Consider the following 24233-nt stretch of genomic DNA (forward strand, 5'->3'; position numbering starts at 1 on the left):
TTTTGACAGAATCAATTTGGATCACTGGAGCATTGTAGTATCTGACAAAGAGTTAACGAGGTATAACAGGTCAAAGGTTCTTTATTTATTTTCTATTGTAGTGGGGGGGGGGGGGGGTTGCACCTATTATTCCACAGCTGTATGTCTTTTGTCGACTATACATTTATTAGATAAAGTGCCTTTCGAAATGTGTTTTTTAATTTACTTCGCCGTAAATTAGTGTCCGACCTGCTCAACCCTTATTTTGAGCAGCATGTACCGGAAGCTGTCGTTGTTTAATTCCGCGCGTTTGACAGCAGGCCGATTGATTGGATAAAGTTTCTGCGGCCGCTCAACCTGCTTCGTGTTTCAGCTGAGGGAGCTGGAGCGAAATCACGGGCAGAAGTATCACTAAGTCATTATTTACATAACCCCATAGTTTCATCTTGGCACTGAGCAGACAACATTTGAATTATCCTGTATTACTTGTTTGGTGTGCAGTGTGCATTTAAACGCTTTACTAGTTTATATTCATTTAAAGTAATCAGCTTTGTACGCTATAAAACATCATGAAAATACTAACATCCAAAGCATTTAATCTTTTTGTGTAAAATATATGTTTTGTCATATATTACATCCACAGGTAAATAAAACAAAGTCGCTGTGGTGGACTCAATATGAACACATACGTGCCTTTGGGAATCCCATCAGAGGAATTAACCACCCGGAACGTGTTTTTTGAAGCACAGGTGAAGAGCTCAAAAGGTAGTTAATCGCTCCTCCTCGGCTATTATTTGGGTGTCAATCTTTTGTCTCAGGCAGCAGAACCGGTTGGTCCAGCCTTTCATTGTCTCAGATATTGAGTTCACCTGAGCTCTTGAATTGCCATGGGAACAAGGTGAGGCGAGAGACCAAGAGGCAGGCGTTTGTGAACTTGTGGCATGTTGCACTTCACATTATGAACTTTGTTTTTCAAAGCTGTTATTCCTCTAATTTAAATAAGGTATGTATTAATGTCTGTTATGTATAAATAATACATTAATAGTAGTTATTGTGTAGCGGTGGTGTTAACATCTGTTAACTAATGTTCCTCTCCACACTCTCAGGGATCCAAGGTGAAATTAATAATTATAAAAAGAGAGAGAGAAAAGAAGGAAGGAAGGCAGGAAGCAAACATGGAACGAAGTGCTAAAGAAATACTGCATATCAGGTGTGGACTGAACTAGCGGGCTCCTCCTCCCACTTACAGGAAGTTAAGTGTCTGCGGGGCCCTTCGTGATGGCAGAGGGGATTAATGCGAGTCTGTGAGAGTGATAGGGCCCTTTAAACGATGAGGTCGTCTCCGTGCAGGCGTCGTATCGTCATCGTTACAGGCAGCAGCAGCAGCAGCAGCAGCAGAGAGCCGGGCAGAAAGAAGAAGAATAAGATGACGCGTGAGGAAAAGAGACTTTGTCCTCTGTGGGAAACAGACGGCGATCAATTATTAATCCGACACTGTGACACACAGATGATGGAGCACCGCAGTCTGCTTCCTTTCATGGTCCGCACTCAAACTTTTGCTCGGCAGGAGAGAGAAGATTTGAAGGCATCTGTTTTTTATGGAGAATGCATGAAGGGATTGCCTGTAAATGTCAACCACAATTCAAATTCAATTAAAGTAACTATTACTTGCCCTCCTGGAGCAAATACTTACTTGTTCACTACAGCAGCTTTCTGCATCTGTTTTAACTGCTACATATGGTGCCATAATCCCTATTATTGTTTTGCCGACCCCTGAGATTAATCTTGTGACCCCTTTGTGAACTCCCACCCCCCAGGTTGGAAACCATTGTAAAACAACAGTAATTTCTTACTGTCCGTTTTTGTTTAACCTCAGTCATAATGTCGGGACATATATTGATTTTCAGAATAATTGTTCTTTAAAAAATCATTAACAAAATGTAAAGTGAGAAAGATAACATGTTTATGAGTTATAAAGGTGTTTGTGAGGGATTCGGCGGGTGGTTCAAAGTGAATCAGAGGATTTACCAAAGGCTGAGCTGCGGCCCTGCATGTGAGATAAGGGAGGGTCAGGCTGTAATCTCATGAGTCATGACTGGAGATCTTCCCGATCGCACCGAGAACGGGTTCGTTCATACCTGATGCTCTTCCTTCTCTACGTTTATTATCTCGGGCAGTCGAGCTTCGTTATTATCTCGATAGAGAGCTATCGTTTTGAGCCACGAAGACTACAGTGTACTCCACGTGCATCAATAAATGAAGATTAAAACATGATTTTAACTCTGATACATTCATTGGGATGTTCCTTCTCCTCAAAGTAAGTTCCCGGTGTTTAGGTTAGATGTTTCGTGCTTGGAACAGCTGGAAAGGAAGCCGCTCCGGTAAAGGTCACACTCACACAAGCACTTATCTCCTCAGTATTTTTGTCAGATTCCTTTGAGGGTTGTTGAAGCTCAGTCGTGCAGCTGCATCACATTTCCACAAGATGTCGCTTCGCTCAACAGTTCCGTCCGCCAGTTGGTTTCAGACGACCTGTCAGACAAGTGATTTCTGCATTCACTTAATGACATCATTACCCAGTACATGGGTGCAATTATGAAAATACTCCTGCTTAACTTCCTTATTTACTGCTGCTTCATCCAAAATAGAAGCTAATCCAAGGAAATTCATTCTACCTTTAAATCAAAATCAAGCTTTACCTTATAACATTACATTGATATTTTGTTATTGATTCATCTATTTTTTTCATCCCAATTTAGATTAATCACTTCAAACACAAGCGTGTAAGAAAGTGTCAGCCTGCACAGGCGGGGCGAGAAATTTGGGAACGGCACCTGGGAGGGCCGATGGAATTCCAGGGACGTCGTGTTAGATCGACCTACGTGCTGCATGATAGTATAATAATATAATGGTAATAACTCTGCTAGGCCAGTATGCCAGTCTGCTTAATGAGTTGTTTGACTTCTAGAACTAAAGGTACACTTTAGTATTAATACTTTGGTATTTTTAGTTTTACTACACAACCCTTCTGAAAGCGGACCAAATGAATAGTCAAGGAACCGAAACAGGATATTCTAGAGTCACGTACGCAAATTAGCATTTTTAGAATGACACATAGCTGGGCCTAAATGACTGATGACTTGAGGGAAAACAACTGTGAAAGTGTTCTGTTTATTTGAAACTTTTACTCTTTTCTTTTACACACACGTATGCATCTTGTGTGTCCAGTTACAAAGTAAATAGGAGACTTTGTGTTTAGAAATAGGTGTCCTGGGAACGTTGGAGACACTTGACTTAGAAAAAAAGCCACTTCAAATATTGACTGTATATGCGATAAACGTAGAATAGATATAAACGTGCAAAAATGAACCCAGAAAAGTGATACCAACAACTAAAGCTGTTGGAAAATTAGTGGGGAAAGAACAATATTTGCCTATGAAGTATAGTGAGGATTAAATGTACCAATTAAGCATTTCAAAATAGAAGGCTACGTTGCACATACTTGAATAGTATTTTTTCATATTTTGTATAATTTTCCTCGCATATTGCAAGTTCTGGATCCTTGCAAATGTGTCCCTGTATTTCCTTTTTTTCTTCAACAACGTTATGGCTAATTTGTATGTGAACATCTACTTTGCAATAAAAACTGATTATAATTGTGATTGAGCAAATGCACTCATTTCCCCTGCTTGCAGGTGGATATCTGATGAAGGTTTTTGTTTAGCTAGTGGGCCTGAAAGGCAACAGAACACAGTTTGTGGCGGTCCTTTGACAGGAGATGGGCGTCGCCCCTCCGACCAAACGTCTGTTGCTCACGCGGACACGCCTCCGAAAGCAGGACTCCCTCTCAAGCAAACTTGGGAAGAGTTAACCGTGCGGCAAAGACCCGCCTCAAACGCCGGCACGCTCTGTTCCCATTCGCGGTGCGCCTGTCAATCAACTACATCCCACACGACGTCAGCGCCACACCGGGGCTGAGGAGTGGGTGACGAAGAGCAATCACCACCACCAGGAGAAAAATACCAGGAGCGATAAAATGCACGGACTACATGGGTTAATCTGATTGTTAAATACTCGGTCAGGTATTTTAAGGGTGTGTCCCCGGCGATGTCTTTTTGGAGGTCTGTGTTTTAACAGAACAAAAGGTCCTCTGTCAAGCCGGGCTATCTGTTTTTTAACCCAGTTGGCTGCTTTTTTTCCAAGGGATGGCTAGCTGAGCTAACCTAGCTAGCTAACAATTAGCCTCTCCCATTTAGCCACACTAGTCCCTCGGCGTCTCCGGTCTGCGAGGGGACAACTAACCCCTCCTTTCGCCCAACCGCCAAGCAGATATTTTCGGTGGGAGCGACACGTTGGCCATTGCCCGTCGAGTGGTCGTGGCGTGGCGGCGGTCCTTCCCCATTCGCTCGGCAGATGGACAGTTTGACGGGCTCTCATCGTCACTGCGCGGGCGTACGGTGTTGGTTTCGGGGCGGCTAGCCTTGTACTCGGCCGGGCGACCAGCAGGAGGTGGATTGGACAAATGTGGCAGCCAGTGCTGTCCCACTGTCTCTGGGACCGAAGTTGGTAGTTCTGGTATAAAAAAACAAACAACTGATTTATTTTATTTTGTATTTTAAATCCTTGCGGTGTTTGGCGAACGAGCTTCGCGGGGAAGCGATTCGACGCGTTCGGGCACATTGACGATCCATCAAGTTGTCACGTTAGCTCGGTTACAACGTTAGCAGCTTCTAGCCGACGAGCTACTTGACGTTACCCGAACTCGTTTTCAGCTTCTTTTTTTGTTTTATCTTGAGAAGCTCGTCCAATAAAATGTTTCTTCCCACGTTCGGTGGTCCTCTCAGAGGTTTGCGAACATGTTGCTTTGCACGTTTTGTGTTCTAAGCCGCCGGTCGCTGTAGCCCGAGAATCTGCAAAAGACTTTGACGTAGCTGTCAAATATTTGACCCTCTTGAGTTTGTTTTGTTGTTGTTGTTTTTTTTTATTTCTTTTTGGCATCAGCCAGCCAGATTCCTCACCAAGCCGCCCGGCCTCCATCCGCCTGGGTGCGGATAAAACTAGTCCCAAAACCGGACTGCTGCTCGTTTACCTGTGGGTGTGACCCCCTTGTTAGACGGGCTCCTTTTTTTAAATTTTATTCCTCCTCGGCTCATGCGGTGATGACTTTAGACTCCATGATGGCTTGTTGCCTGAGTGAAGAGGCGAAGGAGTCCAAACGAATCAACGCCGAGATCGAGAAGCAACTCCGGCGAGACAAGAGGGACGCGAGGCGGGAGCTGAAGCTCCTTCTGCTGGGTGAGTCTGCACCATCGCACCGGTCTCACGTTGGCTCGGCTGGACCTGTTTATACACACACGCACACGCACGCACACCAGATGGGGCCTGGGCTATTTATTTGATTGCATTGTAGAAGTTTTACATGCAAAGCACTGTCCGCAATTGCCCAGGTTACCACAGGATTTGTGTGTGGTGCGATATGCAAATCAAAGTGTGTGTGTCCATCGCGTCTAGGTACTGGAGGTGCAAATAGCTGCCATTGACACAAGAGGCTTGATAGTATGCTGTGTGTGTGTGTATACATGTAGGCTGTGCCATCCTATAAATGTATGAATGAAATACCACCATGTTGTCTCTACTGCGCCTGTATTTTCCATCTTGGATCCTTTCTCTTTTTAACCCCCACAGCTTGATTAAAGGCCCTCTGACATTGTGGGGTTTGTGACAATTCTATAAACCGGTCATACAACCACTCACAAGATGGTCGCAGTCTGGTATCACTTCCTGTATTCGATTGTGCAGATCACAACATGATCCCAATGAGATAAGCTACTGCAGAGGGAAAAAGGGGATGTCTTTTTCTTTAGATTAACTCAATTTAATGAAATGCCATAGGTTATCTTACGTATAGCCTCTTACAACCAGCGGCCAAGTTACTTCTTTTATCTGCCTGTTACACGTGGCATGCAGATTTAGAGTTTGTTTTAATTAAGTCTACGACGAGAGACCGAATTCTCCTGGTGTCTGGTCGAGAAAAGCCCTTCGCTGAGGCGTCCCGCTCGGGGAGGTGCCTGTTCTCCAGAGAGGAGGCTCAGCCATCCACAGACCACCGTTTCACGCTTAATGAACGACAGCCAGTTCTTTTTTTTAATGTAATGTTATGTCGACACCGACAGCTGTTATTCCACTTATTCCACTGTGGAGTAAAGTTTAGGGTTGGCTGCACGTCTGCAACGGCGTCCAGCGCGGCAAGGCGTAGTGGTGTGGGACCAGTAAAAGATTTATCTTAAGAAATAACCGTTGATGTTTATGAGTGGAATCGTTGTCAGAACCTCAAGGGAGCCGAACGCTTTGAATCCGGAGGAATGACAAGTTGCAAAAGTAGGGAGATGTTCTCATTTTATTAGCTTGTGACCCCGATCGATCTTTTTAGAAACCGTGTTTCCACAGAAACGTTGTTAAATAGATGGGCGGTGGCTTTTGTGATCTGGCCAGATGTTAAAACGGAATAAATCGCAGCGGATTCCAGGGAGGCATCAGTCATCTTTGCTCCTCTCGCGTCTAAACGTGAGAATGCGATTTGTGTGTTTTTTCTTTGGTTCACGTCGTAGTTTGAGTTTTTAGTATTTACTATATTTAATGCAGAAGTCTATTCTTTTCTACACAGTCGAAGTCTATTCTGCGTGGCAAATTCCTCTTTGTGGACAGTCAAATTGAAGTTGAAACTGCCCAACTGGGGAAGTCCTTTTTTTAATTTTTTTTAGTTTGGGTAGATTTTTAACCATTAACATGCTTCAGCTGCGTTATGGGCACCTCCTGGACCCTGGTAGATCTGACTCTGTTCAGATGCAGTCATGTTTATGATCTCAGACACATACGTGCTGCTAAGGATCAACAGACTTGTTTAATCATATCCACTTGATGGAGCGAATACAAAATAAGAGACATCGAATTGCTGAAACCAGTTCATGTTTTGATGAGATATGACGTCTCGGCGGGACTGAATGTTCCATGATATGGAAGCTACTTGTCAAATGGAGAAGAAGAAAATAATGGTTGGCAACCAACAAAAGACATCTGTTGATTCAGTTGGCCAACATATTGCCAGACATTGATTAGAAATATAAGAGTTGTTGACGTAGCAACGTATTGTTATTGTCCTTCTCTTCCTGCTCAGAGATGAGACGCTGGGATGGTGACTCACTCAAAGACATCCGTCCTCATCTCAAATCTTTTTCTTTTTTTTTGATGGAAATGATTGCGGAAGTGAGTTTTTTTGTTTTTACATTTTTCTTTTTCTGCTGCTTGTGGTGAGTCTTCTTCTTTCCCATTATTTAAACCTGTGTGAAAAGGATCCAAGCACTATTTAGCCTCTACAGAATGAATTATAGTGCACTCCGGTTGTCTCACTTCATTTGGAACCTATTATGGACCTCTTTTGAGCCTTTTTTATAGAGCTTTTTGCGCAAAGTGCCGCTTTTTATTGTGTTTCTTGGCTGCATGTCGCGTCTTGAGTCTTTTCTCTTCGATGGCTTGTCACTGCTTAAATTCACTGGGAAGAATTAAACAAACTTCAACAAAAGCTAGAAATCAAGAACCTCACTGACATAGTCATTCTCTCTATATTATGAAGCTTATGCTTAATTGGTAATGTTTTCTTGCCATGTGACCTACTTCCTCGTGACCTTTTTTTAAGGAGCATTGCTGTTTTTAAATATTTTTTTTTTAGGATTTTCTTTACAGCCGTTATCAGCAACGGGCTGGCTTCCCCCAACGGTTAGCCGGTTAGCTCGTGCACGGTGGGAATGCGGTCGGAGGAGTGCTCTGCCGCCTGCTGCAGCTAATGAAAGTCACAAGTAATTAAATGTGTACGCCCGGAGCCCGGGGAGCTACCGCAACAACACAACAGTGTGTGCGCGGCCTCCAGCACAGGACCTTTTTAAAAAAAATTCTGTTTTACTTTTTCTAAATGTGGGAGTCGGCGCTGATGTTCATTTTCACATTGATATCTTCGCTGATTGAAAGGACACTAAAGTATATCCTCGTGATGGTGATGTACTGCCATGCTCCTGTGATATTTTCTTCAATATTTTTCGTCGAGAGAGAGTAACTCGTAATCTGAACCGATCTCATTCTAACGAAAGAGGAAAGCTCGTTTGTGCATCGCGGCAGTGTGCAAACAGTCCCTTTTACTTCTACAATGTCGATCTGCTGTTGACTGAAGGTGAAGTCATACAAATGAAAACCTGTAAAACTTGTACTAATGCAGTGATGCACAAATGCTACAGATTTCCACCTTTACTGTGGAATTCTGTCCATATTATACAACTCTGTGATAAAGCCAGCGACTCGGGAGCATTCAACTGAAGACTTGTGTAGAACTTTTTGTGTGGAACCACAACTGACTGAAGTCCATTGTGGTTCTACACAAAATACCACTCTATTTTTTCTATATTGAGTTATTCATTGTATGTTTGGTGAACCACCACAATGACCCGCTGTGACACGCACATGATGTCATTGATTGCCCATTTAAAAAACAAACAAACATTGATTATAGCTGCTTCAATACAACAAAGTTTAGGTAAGTCATTGACAGGTTTGGGTTATTTTCCATTCACCAGGCCAATAGAAGAGCAGATTTAATGTCATCAGTGTCAAAGAACTTAACATAAACCGGTGCATTACATTTACCTGAATTCATAACATACAGCACATACTTCCTTCGTGCACACCGCTCAAACAGGCCGGTACTATCTGGGTTAATGAGTGTTTGTTTTTTGGCAACACCCAAGGATGTCTCCTTCCCGGAGCCTACCTACGCCTACCATGGTTTCTCTTGGCAAGTCTTTCAGTAAGCCAAGCAGATAAGCCCCGTGTTGGCCATATTTATTTGGGTCCCGGCTCGCTGCTGCCAAGGTTACGGCAGGCATGGCGCAGTTGGGCAGAACTCACACACTTTGCAGACGGTTCAGATGAAACACACACACACGCAGCGAGAGGATAGAATGAGGAAAAAGGAAAAAGGAGGTATGTCAGAGTACGAACAGTGGGGTCCTTGGACCGTCCCGTGGTGCCAGACACTCCTCGTGGGCGCAGGTGGAGGCCCCCACCTGCATCCTTGGTCCCCGCAACTCAACGTCTAAAGGCGAAGGCTGGCGCTCAATCGAGGATCGGTGAAAAATGTCATTGCTGGATTGCGAGACTGTGGCGAGTGACCGGCGGTTAGATGGGACCAGTGCATAACGGTTGATGGTGAAATAGTTGTTTATCCGGCGTCACCTGTTCTCTGGGTTCGGTTCCCTTTTGGACGTAGCTTGTGTCTAAACGGATGAAACTTACATCACAGCTGTTTATTTTCATAATAAATAAATAAATAAATCCCTGCCAGGACGACACAGTTGTCCTGTCACCAGGATGTGCTGCCTGCCATTGGAGGTCTAAAATTGTTGTTTTTTCTTCTGGTGAGCATTCTACGATTTACAGTTGACAAAGTTTTACAAATGAAAACTTTCGGAAGTCATTTTCAATCGCTTTGCAGTGTTGCTACTTTTCACTGTCATGTGATTTAGAGGAGATACAATTAAATTGGTTGGTTGGTAAAAACTAAACTATGCTTTGGTACAAAGAGAGAGGAATATTTCCACTGTCTGTCCACTATTTCATTTGCATGTTTGTTCAGCTAATGTTAAATGTACTTTGACAAGCTTTGCCTTTTACAGTGTGTCCGTTCGGTACATAAGAATGTTGAACTGTTTATTCTGAAGGAAAGACAAACCACGCACTGGCCTTTTGTGGGTTTACGTTACCCGTAGGCCATCATACTTCTCAAATCCTACACATTTTCCCAAAGGGAGGAAAAAAGCATCCCACGATCCAATCTAATATTTTTATTAATTTAATTTCCCTGCTTTATAGTTTCGCTGTGCAAGCGTCCCCGCACAGTCTCCTTTTGGATCCGTCTGTGTGCAGCCAGATGAAAAATGGGAGTTTCACGGTGTGGTACGAAGGCACGACAAGTAGGTGTTGGTAGTTGCGCGCTGTTTGCCTGCCGGCTGCGCTGGTTGAGCAGACTGATGTTGACACACCCTGAGTTTCAGCAGTTATGTGGCAGTCGGGCCGGCCAGAGACGGCTTGGTGCGTCTCACGTAGATGCGCGTGGTCCCGTTTTAAAGCTTCTCGTGTAGCTTAATGTCTGTGTGTGTGGCTGGTATTTTCTTCAAATGGGAACCTAAAATGGGGTGAAATTATTGAGTTGACAACTAATCTTCAGAATGATCTAAACTGGACTAGACGTCTTGTGCGTGTCCACTGATGTCCCATGTAGTTGTAGCTGTACATGTAACCTGTGAGAGGAGGGGTGGAGGGCTTCCATCTTGGGACAGTTGCTAAACAATTTGGATCACTGTTAGACCCACACACGCGCACCAGCAGGGGTTACTGTACTCGTAACAGCTACACGCACTGGCACCTGCCAACATGCAATCCAACTATGCAACGCTCTCGGCCGATGGACAGACAATGAATCTTGCGGTTCCAGGACTCGAGCAGCGCGGTGATCTAGAAGTTACGTTGAGCGTGCGTTGGTTCGAGTTTACTTTGGTGTTTGCAGCAGGTCTCCAGAACCAGATTAGGTGAATTACACAGCGCTCGTGTTAGCAATGACTTTGTTGCACTGGGGATTTCTGTAGTGTTTCGGGACTCTTATGTTTGCACAAGTGTGATGCCTGCAGATACCAGCAGGAAGGCATAACACCCTCCAGGTACTGTTGAATCTTTTCCTCCTGTGTTTTTCTGCTTTCACGTACATAATTGCATTGACTGAACCAGTTTAAGGATAGTCGAATGGGTTCTCAGAAAGCTCAGAGAATCCACAGTAAGGATGACTGCAGCTTTTTCTGGTTCAGCATGTTCAGCAACACTCAAACGCTTCATGTTTAATTTGGCACCCGTTAGTATGTTTCAGATTCCTCAAGCTCACCGACTCTTTTCGCTCATTTCCCCTTTAACCCCCACCCCCCCCCCCCCCCAAAAAAAAAAACCCGTGCACAGGAAGGTTGTTTTGAATCTGCAAAGTAACGAGAAATTACCGGTCATAACTAAACCAAGGACCCGGCTCCAGCAGCCCAAATGTTCCTGGATAACTTTTCTCGGGCAACTAGAGGCATCAGACTGTGACTGTTCCTGCACAGGCCTTCGGCAAACCTTCTAAGACACGGAGCCGAAAGGGACACGGCTTCCTGTTTTGAAGCCATGTCCACTTTTGGTTTTAAGGAATCATTGACTTACCTCCTCCACCACTCTGTCACACCTCCTTCCTTTCCCTCTTGTCTCTCTTGTCTCTTTTGTTCTTTCCCTTTCAACGTGGCTGCCAAGCGCTGCTTCAAAGTTATTGCTCCTCGTGTAAACGTGGAGCTGAAATGTCTTCTGTGGTCTCCAGCCGGCCCGTCCGAGCCAGGATCCGTTTCAAGTATTTTGAGTTAATGGTTATTTAACGAACCGACTGACTAATACCCCGGTTTAGTGTGGCACGCTATGCCGATAGTTGAAAAGGTATCGTGATCCCACTGCTACCACAACTCCATTTTATCCTCGGAGGCACTTTGACGTACCTGCGTTTGGACACTGTTCAGAGAACTGTGACTGAGTTGCGTTGATGCGGGACAGTTGGTGCGCTCGGCGCTCTGCTTCATCTCCCCGCAGGCACGCTGTGCTTTTTTGTTCTGTTCGATGTTTATCCTGAATTTAATTAGATAACTCTAAAATAGTTTGCATTTATATTGTTGCCGTTAAATTATGAATTTTTTTTTTTTTAACCTTTTCCGGCGGGGGGGTTCATGTACCCAATATTCAGAAAATAAGAGAATAAGATGCTTTTTATGTTAAATATAAATCTCCATGTCCATTAATTGCTTTCATAATGTTTTAATCCACGTAGACAGAATGGAGCTGTGGATTTGGGATTAAGATTGCACTTTTGACTCTGCTCTGTGGAGACGTACTCGGGGCCCATCAGCAGGTGTTTTCTGCCATGGATTTATGAGTCCAGGACAGGAGTTGCCATGGCAACTAGCATTACCCCTCGGGTGAATGTACAGTTGCTTGTCTGTGATTAAAACGCTTCTGCTGGGTTTTCCAGTTGGGAAGGAGAACAATGGCATTCGTTGAATTAAGCTGACGATGCCTCCAGGACGGGTAGGCATCGTCATCGTTTTTATTCATGTAGTCCAAATATTACAAATCTCACATTCTTCCCGAATAAGGCTCTCCTATACGTTTAGGCGAGTGCCACCTGTTGTACTTTAAACCCTGACTTGACATGCCACCCCTCCTCTGGTTGTGTGTGTTTGGGGTAAATACAATCATATCGGAATACACACACATATGATGTATCCCTATCAACCCTTCATTCCCCTGTTTGCAAAAAATGAGAGTGGAGACCATGTAGAATCGGTACTCTGCCCTTTAGTCAGAAAGTGAACTCTGCAGAGGACTGTGTCCTCCACAACTGCTATTTATGTCCCTCTCTCAAAAACATGGTCTGTCTGAAAGGTGGGTGAGGGGAGTCTGCTGAGAGACTCCTTCACAGCACACTAAAACTGAGCTCTCCTGTCAAACTTGACTCTTTGTCCCCCCCGAGGACGTCTCAGCGGGTTCGTCTCTGGAGAACCAGCTGCACTTGTCGGCCCCGGTGTTTTACGTTACAAGCGCTGCGCGTTTCCCCTCGTCTCTGCTTTGTCTCCGTCGGACACATCGGCGGCAAAGTGGATCACTAATAGGGGTGGGGGAAAAAATCGACTTAGTTTTACAGTAAGGGGGCGGAGCCAGTCACCATGGTCTCTATACCTTACAAACCGCGTCTTTGGATTGGCTGGAGTGATGCATTCACACAACTATAGAAGCCCATTTCCGCACTAATGTAAGGGGATAAAATTATGAGACAAAATGTTGTCAAAAAACAAACGCCCCCCTTCGGTAATCGTAGTGGACCGTAGATGACAACCAGCTACAACCATAATTTACCATCATTACCGGCACATTAAGAGCAAACTCAAATTTGAGAGAATTTAGAAAATCGAGATGCATCGATAATCGTTTTATCGGGTTAGAATCGATAATTGGTTAAGAATCAAATCGTTGACCTCAGAATCGAATCGTGAGGTGCCAAGAGATTCCCACCCCTAATCACTAAGTCCCATTGTTACGTTGCACATCTCTGAAACGCTGGTCCACATCTACTTCTGACTTTTTAGGTTTTACGTCCCTTTCGCAGTCTTGTGTAGCGGCAGCAAGTTGGAAGAGGACCGGCAAGGTCAGCCTGTTGCAAAGGCCTATTCAAAACAAACGTTTTTTCTTTCCATTTGTTGTTGTTGACCCCTGTAGCTTACCAAAACCTTCTGTTTTAGCCCTCGGGTCATTTTCAGTTTTTGACTAACAAACCGTTTTTTTCTTTTCCTTCTTCCATTCAGGGACTGGAGAGAGTGGCAAGAGCACCTTCATCAAGCAGATGAGAATAATCCATGGGTCAGGCTACACGGATGAGGATAAGAAGGGCTTCACCAAACTGGTCTACCAGAACATCTTCACCTCCATGCAGGCCATGATCCGTGCAACGGAGACCCTCAAGATACCGTACAAGTACGAACAGAACAAGGTGCGTACTTGTGGCGCCGAACGTTCGATTCCCGCCAACTCAATGCGCTCTGTTCCGTTTACGGTTGAAGAGTCTGCTGTGGCCTCTTGACAAATCCCCAAAAAACCAAGTCCTTTACGGAGCATTCTGGTAGAGGCTGCTTCATGAATCTAAAATGTGTCCTTCTAGGAATGAAGCACTGTGGAGCAAGTCAACGTGGCCAATATAGAAAGACATTGGACTCTCCGGGTCTTTTTAGCTCCTGGCCGCCGCCCACTTTGGAGGCGATCGCTTGTGAATTTGCCTCACAAATACTCCGTTGTTAAAGTGGTGCCTTTTGTGTTTCTCGTTTCCCCAGAACAACGCCCAGGTGGTGCGCGAGGTGGACGTAGAGAAGATTGCCTCGTTCGAGCAGCCTTACACCAGCGCGATAAAGATGCTGTGGGCCGACCCTGGCATCCAGGAGGCCTACGATCGCAGGAGAGAGTACCAGCTCTCCGACTCAACCAAATAGTACGCCCACGATCTTTGAATTGGACGGATTGGCCGGTTGCTTACTGTGTAGATGTGGTATTGCTGCGTGATGGTGAAGAGATCTCATGCCATCTAGTTTTCAACTTGTATACATTCGGAATGACACCACAAGTCAGTCCAAAGGTTTCCAGATTTTAAGAGATCTTTCTCCTCAGTTTCCTAAGTGTGGTATCATGCGCTCAACTCTAGGAAAGAAAAAGAGAAAGACAGTTGAAGTGCACGGGGAGAGTCATGGAAAAGGAAATGTTGGCAGATTTATAAACGACTCCTAATAATATCCGAGCTAATTCCAACCTACATTAATCCCTTTCAGACTAATGTGGCTCCCTAAAGTTTAGGATTGTGGAAGGGGGTGGGAGAGAGAATGAAAGCTTCCACAATGGTCCAACTACATTTAGCCGCTACCTCTGGCCCGCATGCAAAGTAAATTTTGTTTGGATGTTTTTGCAGTTTGTGCGTTTTTCAATGGTTTGTGTCCGCTTGCTGCAAACGTGTGCAAGATATCCTGTGCCTTTTTTTTCTTTCTACAGTTACTATAATGATTTAGAGCGAATTGCATTGCCGGGGTACACGCCCACTCCGCAGGATGTGCTGCGGGTTCGCGTGCCTACCACCGGTATCATTGAGTACCCGTTTGACCTGGAGGATATTATCTTCAGGTACCGGTGTCGAGTGCCCCGCCGGCCGGTTGAGAGCCTTGTGCTGCACAGGGCTCAGCACTTTAACACGTCCCCGATGGTGCGCTCTCAAAGACGAGACTCGAGGACAGGCCGCGATCCTCCTTTCAAGTTTTGCTGCAAAAAAGGCATTTTGCTTTCATCATTTTGGAGTCAAGTTGAAAGTCCCCTGTTTCCGCAAAGTTCCACAGTGAGCTGCCTGAAATGGACCGGAGGAAGAAACCTGACGAGAGTTTTGTCTTTGGGAGCTGCCGTCACGGATGAAGCTGTATTTCTAAAAGACCATTTTTGGGGGTAGAGGTACAAAACGTCACCTAATCCCTCCATAACTCTTGGGAGTTGGCTTTCTGTAGTTCCATCTGGCCTGATCCACTTGCTTTTGGAGGGGGTGGGCTGTTATCTGCTGTTATGCTTCACTTTCTCTTCTCTCCCCCCCCCCTCTTTGTCTGTGTTGTCCTTCCTGTCTCTAGCTATCTAAGTGATCTGGATCGTATCGCTGAACCGTGCTATCTACCAACCCAACAGGACGTGCTTAGGGTTCGAATCCCGACCACTGGGATCATAGAATACCCTTTCGACTTGCAAAGCATCATTTTCAGGTAGAACAACAACACTCCTTTGACTAACTTCTGTACCCCACTGGTGTTCAGCATGTTTATAGCTTTATGTTCACGTTGTGTCTGAATGCATGTCCACGGTGTTGACTGGTGTGAATGAGGCGTGACCCAGATCCCTTTAGGGTTAGACAGTTTGATTTAAGAAGTCTTGGTTTTGGCTACAAGTCCGGTCGAATCGTCTCGCTGGCGTTGGAAGGTCAAAGCCAGCAATTCAAAGACCTGGGGGGGTTGTGTTGGACAGTTTTATTTTGGACCAAACTGTTCATTGCCGGAAAGGCTTATAATAAAAACACACATCACTTCCACATTTTAAAATGTATAAATGCCTCTGCTTGGCCTAGATGACTGATAACTGAAATAATTCCTTATGGATGCTTCATAAAAAAATGCTCCAGCGGCAATTTAGAAATTCAAAGGCTCCCCGTAGTAGTGTTCCTGTGTAGTCCAGTCCGCCTCGAGGACCTGCCACCAATCCCAACGGCCCAAAAAACCCAAACAATGAGAAGATGGAGTTGGACTCGGCGAACAAGAGCGATTACAGAAGAGTGTGAATCGATAGAAAGCAGTCATGTCCGCCTCCCCCCCTCCTCCCCCTCTTGTATGACTTTAATTTTTTAAAGTGGAAGAAAAGTTTCTCTGGCTCAAGCTGGCGGACCGTAAGAAGCACATGTGGCGTTCTGCGGCCTCTGTTTACAGGCCACGGCACCGTAGCGGCAACAAGGAAGCCTTTCATACGCGCGTCTCCCTCTCCGTTAATTGGCTTTTGAAGACACAGAAAATGTAATTTCACTTGGCCTATTCAGCGTAGGAGAGCTTGGCTTACTAAGTAGGTCACTCATCCTCGCCAGAGGAAAAAGGTCATCTCATGTGAAGGGGGTTTTATTTTCTGGCTGGCTTCTGGAGGGCATTATCAATGCCCCCCCCTCCCCTCTTGTGGCAGACTAACTTGAGTTCACCTTTTGTCTTTTGAATGATATTTGTTGAATGATATATTCATTATCTTGAATTTGCGATTTCATGAGCAATGAAATCAACTGTTCTGCTCCTCATTCCATCTTAACCTTAAGTCTCATTTTGATTAGATTTCCTTTGTTTTATCCCTCATTTGGAGGGAAACCAAAACATGGGAGTTAAAGAGCAGCTTATTCAAGAGTCCATCTTCATCATCTCCATTAATCAGCTCCTGATTAATTATCTCACTCTTCTCCATTTCTCCATTACTTTTAATAGTCACTCTTTCCCTTTATCCATTTTCTTCAACAACCACTCTTTAGCTCCTCTACAATATAATCTCCCTCACGTTTACTACCTCTTCGTCAGCACAACAATATATCTCCTGCATGAATTCTCCTGCATCTACTTTGCTGAGGGGGCGGGCATTGTTTGTATACGCGCTTCCTCGACGTTCCTCTGCTTGAGCATAGAGAAAGTTTGCTCTGTCCTCTTTATGACTCACGCTGCACACTCTCTGTGGCAAAGGGGCGGTCGGCTTGAACCACGCAAGGCTCGTTAGATGTTAGTGATAAAGTCCAAGCAATAATGACACCACGCTGCCTTTTTTTTTTTGAAAGGCATTGATTGGCCACCACTGGATACAAAGCGCAGTGGAAATAAAATATGCTTTATACAAGATGAATGCCTCTTTGCACTGATATATTTCCTACCTGTAACTCATTGAAGTGACATTCCTCCTCTGGCTGCCTTTAGGGTTCAACGTTTAAATGTAATTCTCATTTCTTTAAAAAAAAAAAAAAAAGTGATTCTTTTTCCTCCCATCGCTCCATTCAGGATGGTGGATGTAGGGGGTCAGAGGTCAGAGCGGAGGAAGTGGATCCACTGCTTCGAGAACGTCACCTCCATCATGTTTCTGGTGGCGCTCAGCGAGTACGACCAGGTCCTGGTGGAGTCGGACAACGAGGTGAGACGGCGGTAGGCGCGGTTAAGAACGTTTCATGGGGGCCGCGTTCATGAAGATGCTTCTTTAGTCTCCGCTAACGCGACGGCACAGGAAACGCTCTGCTTCAGCCTGTTGTTTAGCTCTCGCAGGCGTCAACTTTTTAACCTTCTAGACCTGATCTCCAGCCGCAACAGTGAAAAGCTCCGATCAGAAGCCGGCTGTTTAGTGGTGACCAAAAGAGAGGAAATGCGGGCGAACGTTGGTCAGCCGGCCGGTCGTCTGAGCGTTTTAAGCATTTTAACAGATAGAGAGAAACTATAATGGCGTTTTCGGGTGGGGAAGTAATCAAATCTGTAATGTCCTGCTTCAGATAGAGCACATCCCGGTACGAAGGGAAGGGAAACCCCGAGTTAACCCCGACCGTACCGCCATAACTCCAAATCCTGTTTGGTGAGACGGTCCCCCGGTCACATGACTGATGGCTTTCATACTGTACTTTTATCTCCAGCCTGCTCAGGTGTGGAGCCTTTATTGTACACACAAGGACAATTTTATTTTTCGTATTTTTTCAGATAGCTGTTTATTTGCCCCGCCTCTCCTCATAATGTGTCAAATGGTCGCAGGTGGCGGGCCCCCGCACGCACCGTTCTGATTTTGTTACCGAGCTCCGTTTTCTAAATGGCCGCCGGCTGAGCCGAGGCCCGAGGCGGCAATAAGGCGTCTCCGTCTGCGGGGATTATCCTGCCGCGTTGACAGGCCCGAGACCGAGACTTTGACCCTCCAGAGCAGTCAGAGCCTGACGAGATTGTATTCAAACGTCTTTGATGTCATCGGGTCGAGCCTGGCGAGGATCAGGCTCGCCGAGGACCGACTCGGGGAGGGAAAGAGGACGACGAGTTTGAGCTTTTAGTAGTTTGCACGAGTATGTTCCCGACTCCAATCGCTCTGCGTTCTAGGTTTCCTCTTTGGAGGAGGAAGTCTTGTGTGTGGATAAATGAATATAGCGGGGGGGGCGGTGTCTTCAGCCCTTTCTGGGGTTGTTTTGACAATCGTGAGTGTTCCCTGACTGTATGTCATCCATTACTGAAATATCCTGTATTCTCTGTATGCGCCGCATTCCAAGTGATGTCATCCAGCTGCAGTCCATTGCTATTAATAATCTACAGTTTGCGCCGACTGAGTCGGGCAAACACAAAGCCAACACAGAACAAGGACTAAAATATTAAACTAAAATGGCAATGTTAACAATTATAATAAGTGAGTAAAATATTATGTTTTTTTGCAGGTTTTAATTAATACACACAAGTGCTTCCCTTAAATGTTTTTGTGTTTTTCTTTGTCGCGAAAGCTTAATTTTTTATTTTCAAACTGGATTGTTTATTTCTGGATTACAGCACAAATCCAGTGACCCTTTTGAGCAAAAACAAAGCTGACAAAGTTTATTGAACTGGAAATCACTCAATTCCATTGTGTTTTGTTGCTATTACCACTGTTTAGCTTTTAAAGCTTTGAATGGAGACCAACAACAAATAAGTAGCGATAGCAGCAAAAACGAACCTTGGAATTACAGGCTTTACTTTCTCACATTCTGTCTGGCTGCCAGTGAAGCAGCTGGCTGCCACTTTTCAGCACTGCTTTGGCAGCGTTTCAGAGACACACAAAGCACTGTTCATTGTCGGGGCTGCTAATTACATTTTAACCCGAAAACATTAAATTATCCTGAAAAAAAAAAAAAAAAAATGCCGCGTAAAATCGATATTAACTGTGGAGAGAGAACTTATTACATCCTAACCTCGTGTTCGCCTTCCTGCTTTCTCCCCCCGTCTGCTTAGAATCGAATGGAGGAGAGTAAAGCTCTGTTCAGGACCATCATCACATATCCGTGGTTCCAAAACTCCTCCGTCATCCTCTTCCTCAACAAGAAGGACCTGCTGGAGGAGAAGATCATGTATTCCCACCTGGTCGACTACTTCCCGGAGTTTGATGGTAAGTGACTTTTTTTTTTTTTTTCATAAGGCCTGATAAAGCCGGCCTATCCCTGGTATGGATTACGTAATGCAGGTCCACGCCATTCATTAAAATGAATCCAACGATTCATTTAATGAATTATCCACGCCGAAGTTGAGCCATGGGCCGAGCTCCGTCTGGAATGCTTTGACTGGATTTCTTCAGTGTGCCAGAAGGGCCCTTTACAATTACAAAGATCAAGCTGGCTGTTTCTAATCTTAAAAGTATCCCAAAAGTGTCTGTTGTTATTTGCAAACACAGGCAGGAACCTTTCAATCCTATTTTTGATGGTACAGTGACACCCTGTGGCTGTGAAGCTTTACCACAACACAAACTGTGATGTACACAACGGAAAAGGCTTGTTTAATTGTTTGGCGGCTCTGCTTTTTAATTAGGATGTTCATATAATTATGATGAATTGCACAAAGAAGCATGCAGACATTGCAGCTAAAACATATACCGGTGTGTTGCTCCTCCAGGCCCGCAGAGGGACGCGCAAGCCGGTCGCGAGTTCATCTTGAAGATGTTTGTGGACTTGAACCCCGACAGCGACAAGATCATCTACTCCCATTTCACGTGCGCCACCGACACGGAGAACATCCGCTTTGTCTTCGCCGCCGTCAAAGACACCATCCTGCAGCTCAACCTCAAAGAGTACAACCTGGTGTGAAGAGGGAGGGAGAGCAAGACCTGCAGGCCCCCGACCACCACCACCACCACCATCACCACCACCCCCCCACCCTCCCCCGGCCACATACACACACACACACACACACACAATGCAGAGTCCACGCACACATCTGCACACACCGCTGCTCAAAGAGCTTCATTCTTTACCAGACCAACACTATCATGTACTGTTTCTTTGCCTATCTTTGAAAAAGAAGAGTGTTTGTGTTCTTTGTGGCTCTGATAATTGCTCTTCTTGTACAAAAACAGTGCTCCTCTCACTCGTGCCCTGAAATGCTCCTCTTTGCAAGTGTTAACGTACTTGGTGAAACGTAAGAACTAGGAGACGAGCGCTACCGGTTTTTACATGCTGTTTATCGACACGCCTGTCCTTTTGTATCACATTGCCAAAATTAAAACCACCGACTTTTTGTTTCTGTAAATATAATCCGCTATCTGGTTTGTCCTTCAAGTGTTCAGATGCTAACAAATGTGTTTGGAAACAGGTATTGCAGAAATTAAGTGCTTCAATAATTACTTGGACCCTTCGACTGTTTTTATTTTTTTTCTTGTAAACTGTCTGAATCACACACTCGTATTAATTAGAACTGTTTTATTTTCTCTGTTCCCTTTGATGCTGAGAATGATCTTCCTGTGCACAGTGTGGATGATGATACCAGATCAGTAGAGTGCAATAGTGGGTTGTAGATAGTTTTTGCGCTGATCATCCTTACGGCTTCTCTCTGTAATCCACCTGATCTTGCAGTGTTATTGGGCCGACGTTTGATAAAACCTAACGGATATTAGAAGAGTGAAGTTTCTTACATCTAATTCAACATGGTGGTGTTGGTGCAGTAAATAAGACTCCCTCCCTAGTTTCAGCCCAAAAGTTTTTCCCACTGAGACGGGAGATTTTTTTTTTTTTTTTTACTGCTGTGAAATATCACAAATATTTTATGGCCGAGTGTTTTATCTCTGCAATTCTGTTTCGCCGTGTTCGACCACGGTGGGGGTGAAATAATTCTGTCGGGTTTGTGCTTCATGCAAAAAGGAAAATTGAACCAGACCAGCAAAGTGGTTGGATACAAACCGTTCATGGATGCTCTCATTTTTGAATAAGTTTTTGAATAAGTTTGGTATCTGTACCGTTCCCATATCGCGTCTCCTGGTAGTCTGTAATCGTTGGAATATTCCATTTTAAGCTGAACGCTGACAGGTGGCGATTTCTGTCCTCAATGTACTTCAGGTAAGTCGTTTTCATCACAAGGGCTACTAGCAGCTTCGGTAGGAATGACGCGCCTGGCTATCCAAACCAAACCATCCTTTTTTCCGGTCCATGAGTTCTATGCTGAACTTCTTGGCTTTAATATTTTCCACTGTGTGGTTATGCATATTTGGCTTATCTTCTCATGGGTAGCGTTCCCATGTTGGACTTTGGCATCGTTGGAGTGGGAAGGAGGGGAGTTCTCGGGACATTTTGACCTTGACATTTGACTTTTTTTTTTTTTTTTAATGCACATTCACAGAGCCGGAAGGGTCAGATTTGAACATCGGAGAGCGATTACAGATCCTGCCGTTCTCCCTCCTGTGTATCTTTTCTGAAAGGGTTTACAAATCCAGAGAAGCAGTGGGGATCTGCTGACATTTACTTTGCCTTGGTTTCATCCACATGCACCCATCGTCACTTCTTTAGTGTAAGCGTGTACATCGTGTTGATGAAGCGACTTGTGTGCATCCCGAGACGTGTATACTTATGCGCAGTGCCATCATTTTCCATGACTTGAGGCAACATGCCCCGTTGGTCCCCGCGAGGATCTGGTTATTTAGCGTGTCGGCCGTGGGTTAATCTTTGGTGCTTCGGTAGACATTTAAAGGCCTGTTTTTGTTTCTTTCCGAGTCAATCGTGCACGCTTCTCGCTTTAGAAATGAAGAGCTCATGTACCTTTTTGATGTGCGGATGAATAAACTAGCTGTCAAACTGTATGAAATTCTTGGAGAGAAATGTTGTGTTCTGGGATAACATGGTGTCTTTTTTTTTTTTTTCCCCCCCAACTATCCTCAGCTTGGCCTTCAGGAAGCTCACTCCATTCACACTTGACCCCCCCCCCCCTCCCTCAACAGTTTGTTATAATTGTAGATGAGCTAAATGGACTGCTATGAGCACGCTTGACTAAATGAAGGTGACCGGCGTTGGCGCCATGTTGTGCTCTTTAGGAAGAAAAAGGTTGTTGGATCAGGTTTCCCATTGCCGGCTCATTTTTGCGCTTCACCCCCTGTCCCGGTTTGCTCTTCGCCGCCCGCAGGAGACCGACGCCGGGAAACTCCCGTGGCTGCAGCACCAGTAATGAGAACCGGGTCGTTGTCTTTTCTTGAGGTTTTGCACTTAATTTTGCTTTGTTCCGCGTGGAATCCATTGTGGAGAGTGTTTGTACGAAACACTGCGCCAAACCAAATCAATCGGGCACAGACGAGCTATTAAATAATGAATTAATAATAATTTGTCATCTGACTCAAAGCTGTGGTAACCCCCCCCCCCCACAAAATGAAGCTAGTGTGTAAAGCCTCAGTATTAATGTATTTATTGAAACACTTCCCAAGTGAAGGTACTGAAATGGCCATTTTATAACATTTTGGTGGTTGTAATTGTGAGTGACGGAATGAATGAATATGCTGTGTGTTTACATGTCTGCCATTCTGACCACCCCCTCCTGCCTCCCCCCTTACTTGATTGGACTGTGTGTTCTCTCCCTGGGTCGAAGGCACTGAAACTGCACCACTGCGACGGGCCTGCATTCATGCAACTTGCGTGTCCGCTCAAGCGCACTTGTCGGTACTCTTTGAGGTGTGTGTGTGTGTGTGTGTGTGTGTACACTTTTAAAGGCTATTGCTTAACGCTTGAGATCCATTCTGATTCGAGGGATGGACATACAGTGATATTAAAGGCTCTTTGCATAGTTTCTTTTGTAAGGTTGACACACCTTTTACGCGTGTATTTAGGACCACTTGAGATGACACTTTTTTTAAGGAGTTCAAACAAACTTTGTGTAGTGGTGTACAAATTGAAAGTAATGTATTTTTGTTTTGATTCTTTTTTTTTTCTTTTTTAAGTATACCAAATGTAAATTATGTACAATGAGTGTGCCAATCCCCTTTCTTTGTAAAGCCAGACTCTTAACAAGTGCCAATGTTGTGAAAAATCAGAGGGCCTGTGAATTTCAAGGTCCAGTTTTTAAAAGAAATAAACACTTAAGTATGTGATTTAATTAACTAGTAAAAAGGACAATTGTATTCTATATTTAAGATTATTGATGAACTGCTGTTTTTGAAGATAAATGTCATTTTAATTGCATGTGTTTGTCAGGTTGGGGAGGGGTGGTGAGATACTGTATTCATGCAACGCCCTCACGAAAAGGGTCCTAATGGTTATTGATTTACAGTATTTTGGCCATATTTCTTTTGTATGTTTCATTTCAACCACTGTTGCCTGAACCTCATTCAAACATGAAATGATTTTCATAGCCTTCTCCTTTTAAATGTTTTAAATTGGAATAAAATATGTTCCTATACTCTCTTATTGCGTCCTTGTACATTTCCTTTGGGCTGAGATTGATTTGAAGGCCCATAAATTGATTGTATGTTACTCAACTGCCACGATTTTTCAGGCCACTAGTGATTTGAAATCTGACTGTTTTCCTAATTTCCAGAACGCTTTTTTTCATTTTTACTTCAATGTTTATATGAAGACCATTAACATAACTTAGACCAAATAAAACCCAAGATCGGCTCTATGAACAGCTTCATAGTTTTTAGCATTAAAGTCAGTGGCAACATTTAAATGGGGGGAAGGGGGAACCTCTCTGAAGTAAAATAACCTGTATTTTTTATTAAATTTACTGAAATATGCACAACTTCTGATTTGATTCCATTTAGCAGCAATGGTCTAAAACTGCAAACACTAGCTGCTTGTACATTAATGTGAACATTGCTTAATAAACAAAGTTAGACAATTAGCTAAAATTAAATATCTATATTCTTTATATGAATAGAATATTCATGCAATGTGCCACCCACCTGTCCCACGATATTCATATAATGTAATTTAGTAGTGACTTTAGTGTCGTTGGTATTCGGCCGTGCGGTGACCGTCCCGCGCGGGGCGCTGTCTGCCCAGACATCCGTTGGGCCGGCGGGTGTAGATCCGCTGCGTTGTAGATCATTGCCCG

General features: G+C 44.4%; 1 protein-coding gene across 2 annotated transcripts; it reads left to right on the top strand.

Moving 5' to 3' along the window:
• The first annotated feature begins 3923 nt into the window (after positions 1-3923).
• On the top strand, positions 3924-23581 carry LOC120823903 (guanine nucleotide-binding protein G(q) subunit alpha). Of its 2 annotated transcripts, none has more exons than XM_040184369.2 (7): positions 3924-5274; positions 13446-13630; positions 13968-14122; positions 15291-15419; positions 17226-17355; positions 19167-19320; positions 19821-23581. In XM_040184369.2, exons 1-7 carry the CDS (start codon positions 5139-5141, stop codon positions 20009-20011), a joined length of 1080 nt encoding a protein of 359 aa, XP_040040303.1. In that variant the 5' UTR covers positions 3924-5138; the 3' UTR covers positions 20012-23581. The 2 variants fall into 2 exon arrangements, with proteins under 2 accessions (XP_040040303.1, XP_077964615.1); XM_078108489.1 differs by lacking the exon at positions 3924-5274 and adding an exon at positions 7163-7286 and having other exon boundaries at positions 19821-21998.
• Positions 23582-24233: the final 652 nt, after the last annotated feature.

This window comes from Gasterosteus aculeatus, chromosome 8 (genome assembly GCF_964276395.1).
Source record: "Gasterosteus aculeatus chromosome 8, fGasAcu3.hap1.1, whole genome shotgun sequence".
NCBI classification, from domain to species: Eukaryota; Metazoa; Chordata; class Actinopteri; order Perciformes; family Gasterosteidae; genus Gasterosteus; species Gasterosteus aculeatus.

What these genes read in the sequence shown, in the direction of transcription:
- LOC120823903 (XM_040184369.2), top strand. Translation starts at nt 5,139, where the DNA reads ATGACTTTAGACTCCATGATGGCTTGTTGCCTGAGTGAAGAGGCGAAG. An exon ending in CTCTCCGACTCAACCAAATA is followed by an intron (nt 14,123 to 15,290) that starts GTACGCCCACGA and finishes TCCTGTCTCTAG; the next exon opens with CTATCTAAGTGATCTGGATC. An exon ending in TTGCAAAGCATCATTTTCAG is followed by an intron (nt 15,420 to 17,225) that starts GTAGAACAACAA and finishes CGCTCCATTCAG; the next exon opens with GATGGTGGATGTAGGGGGTC.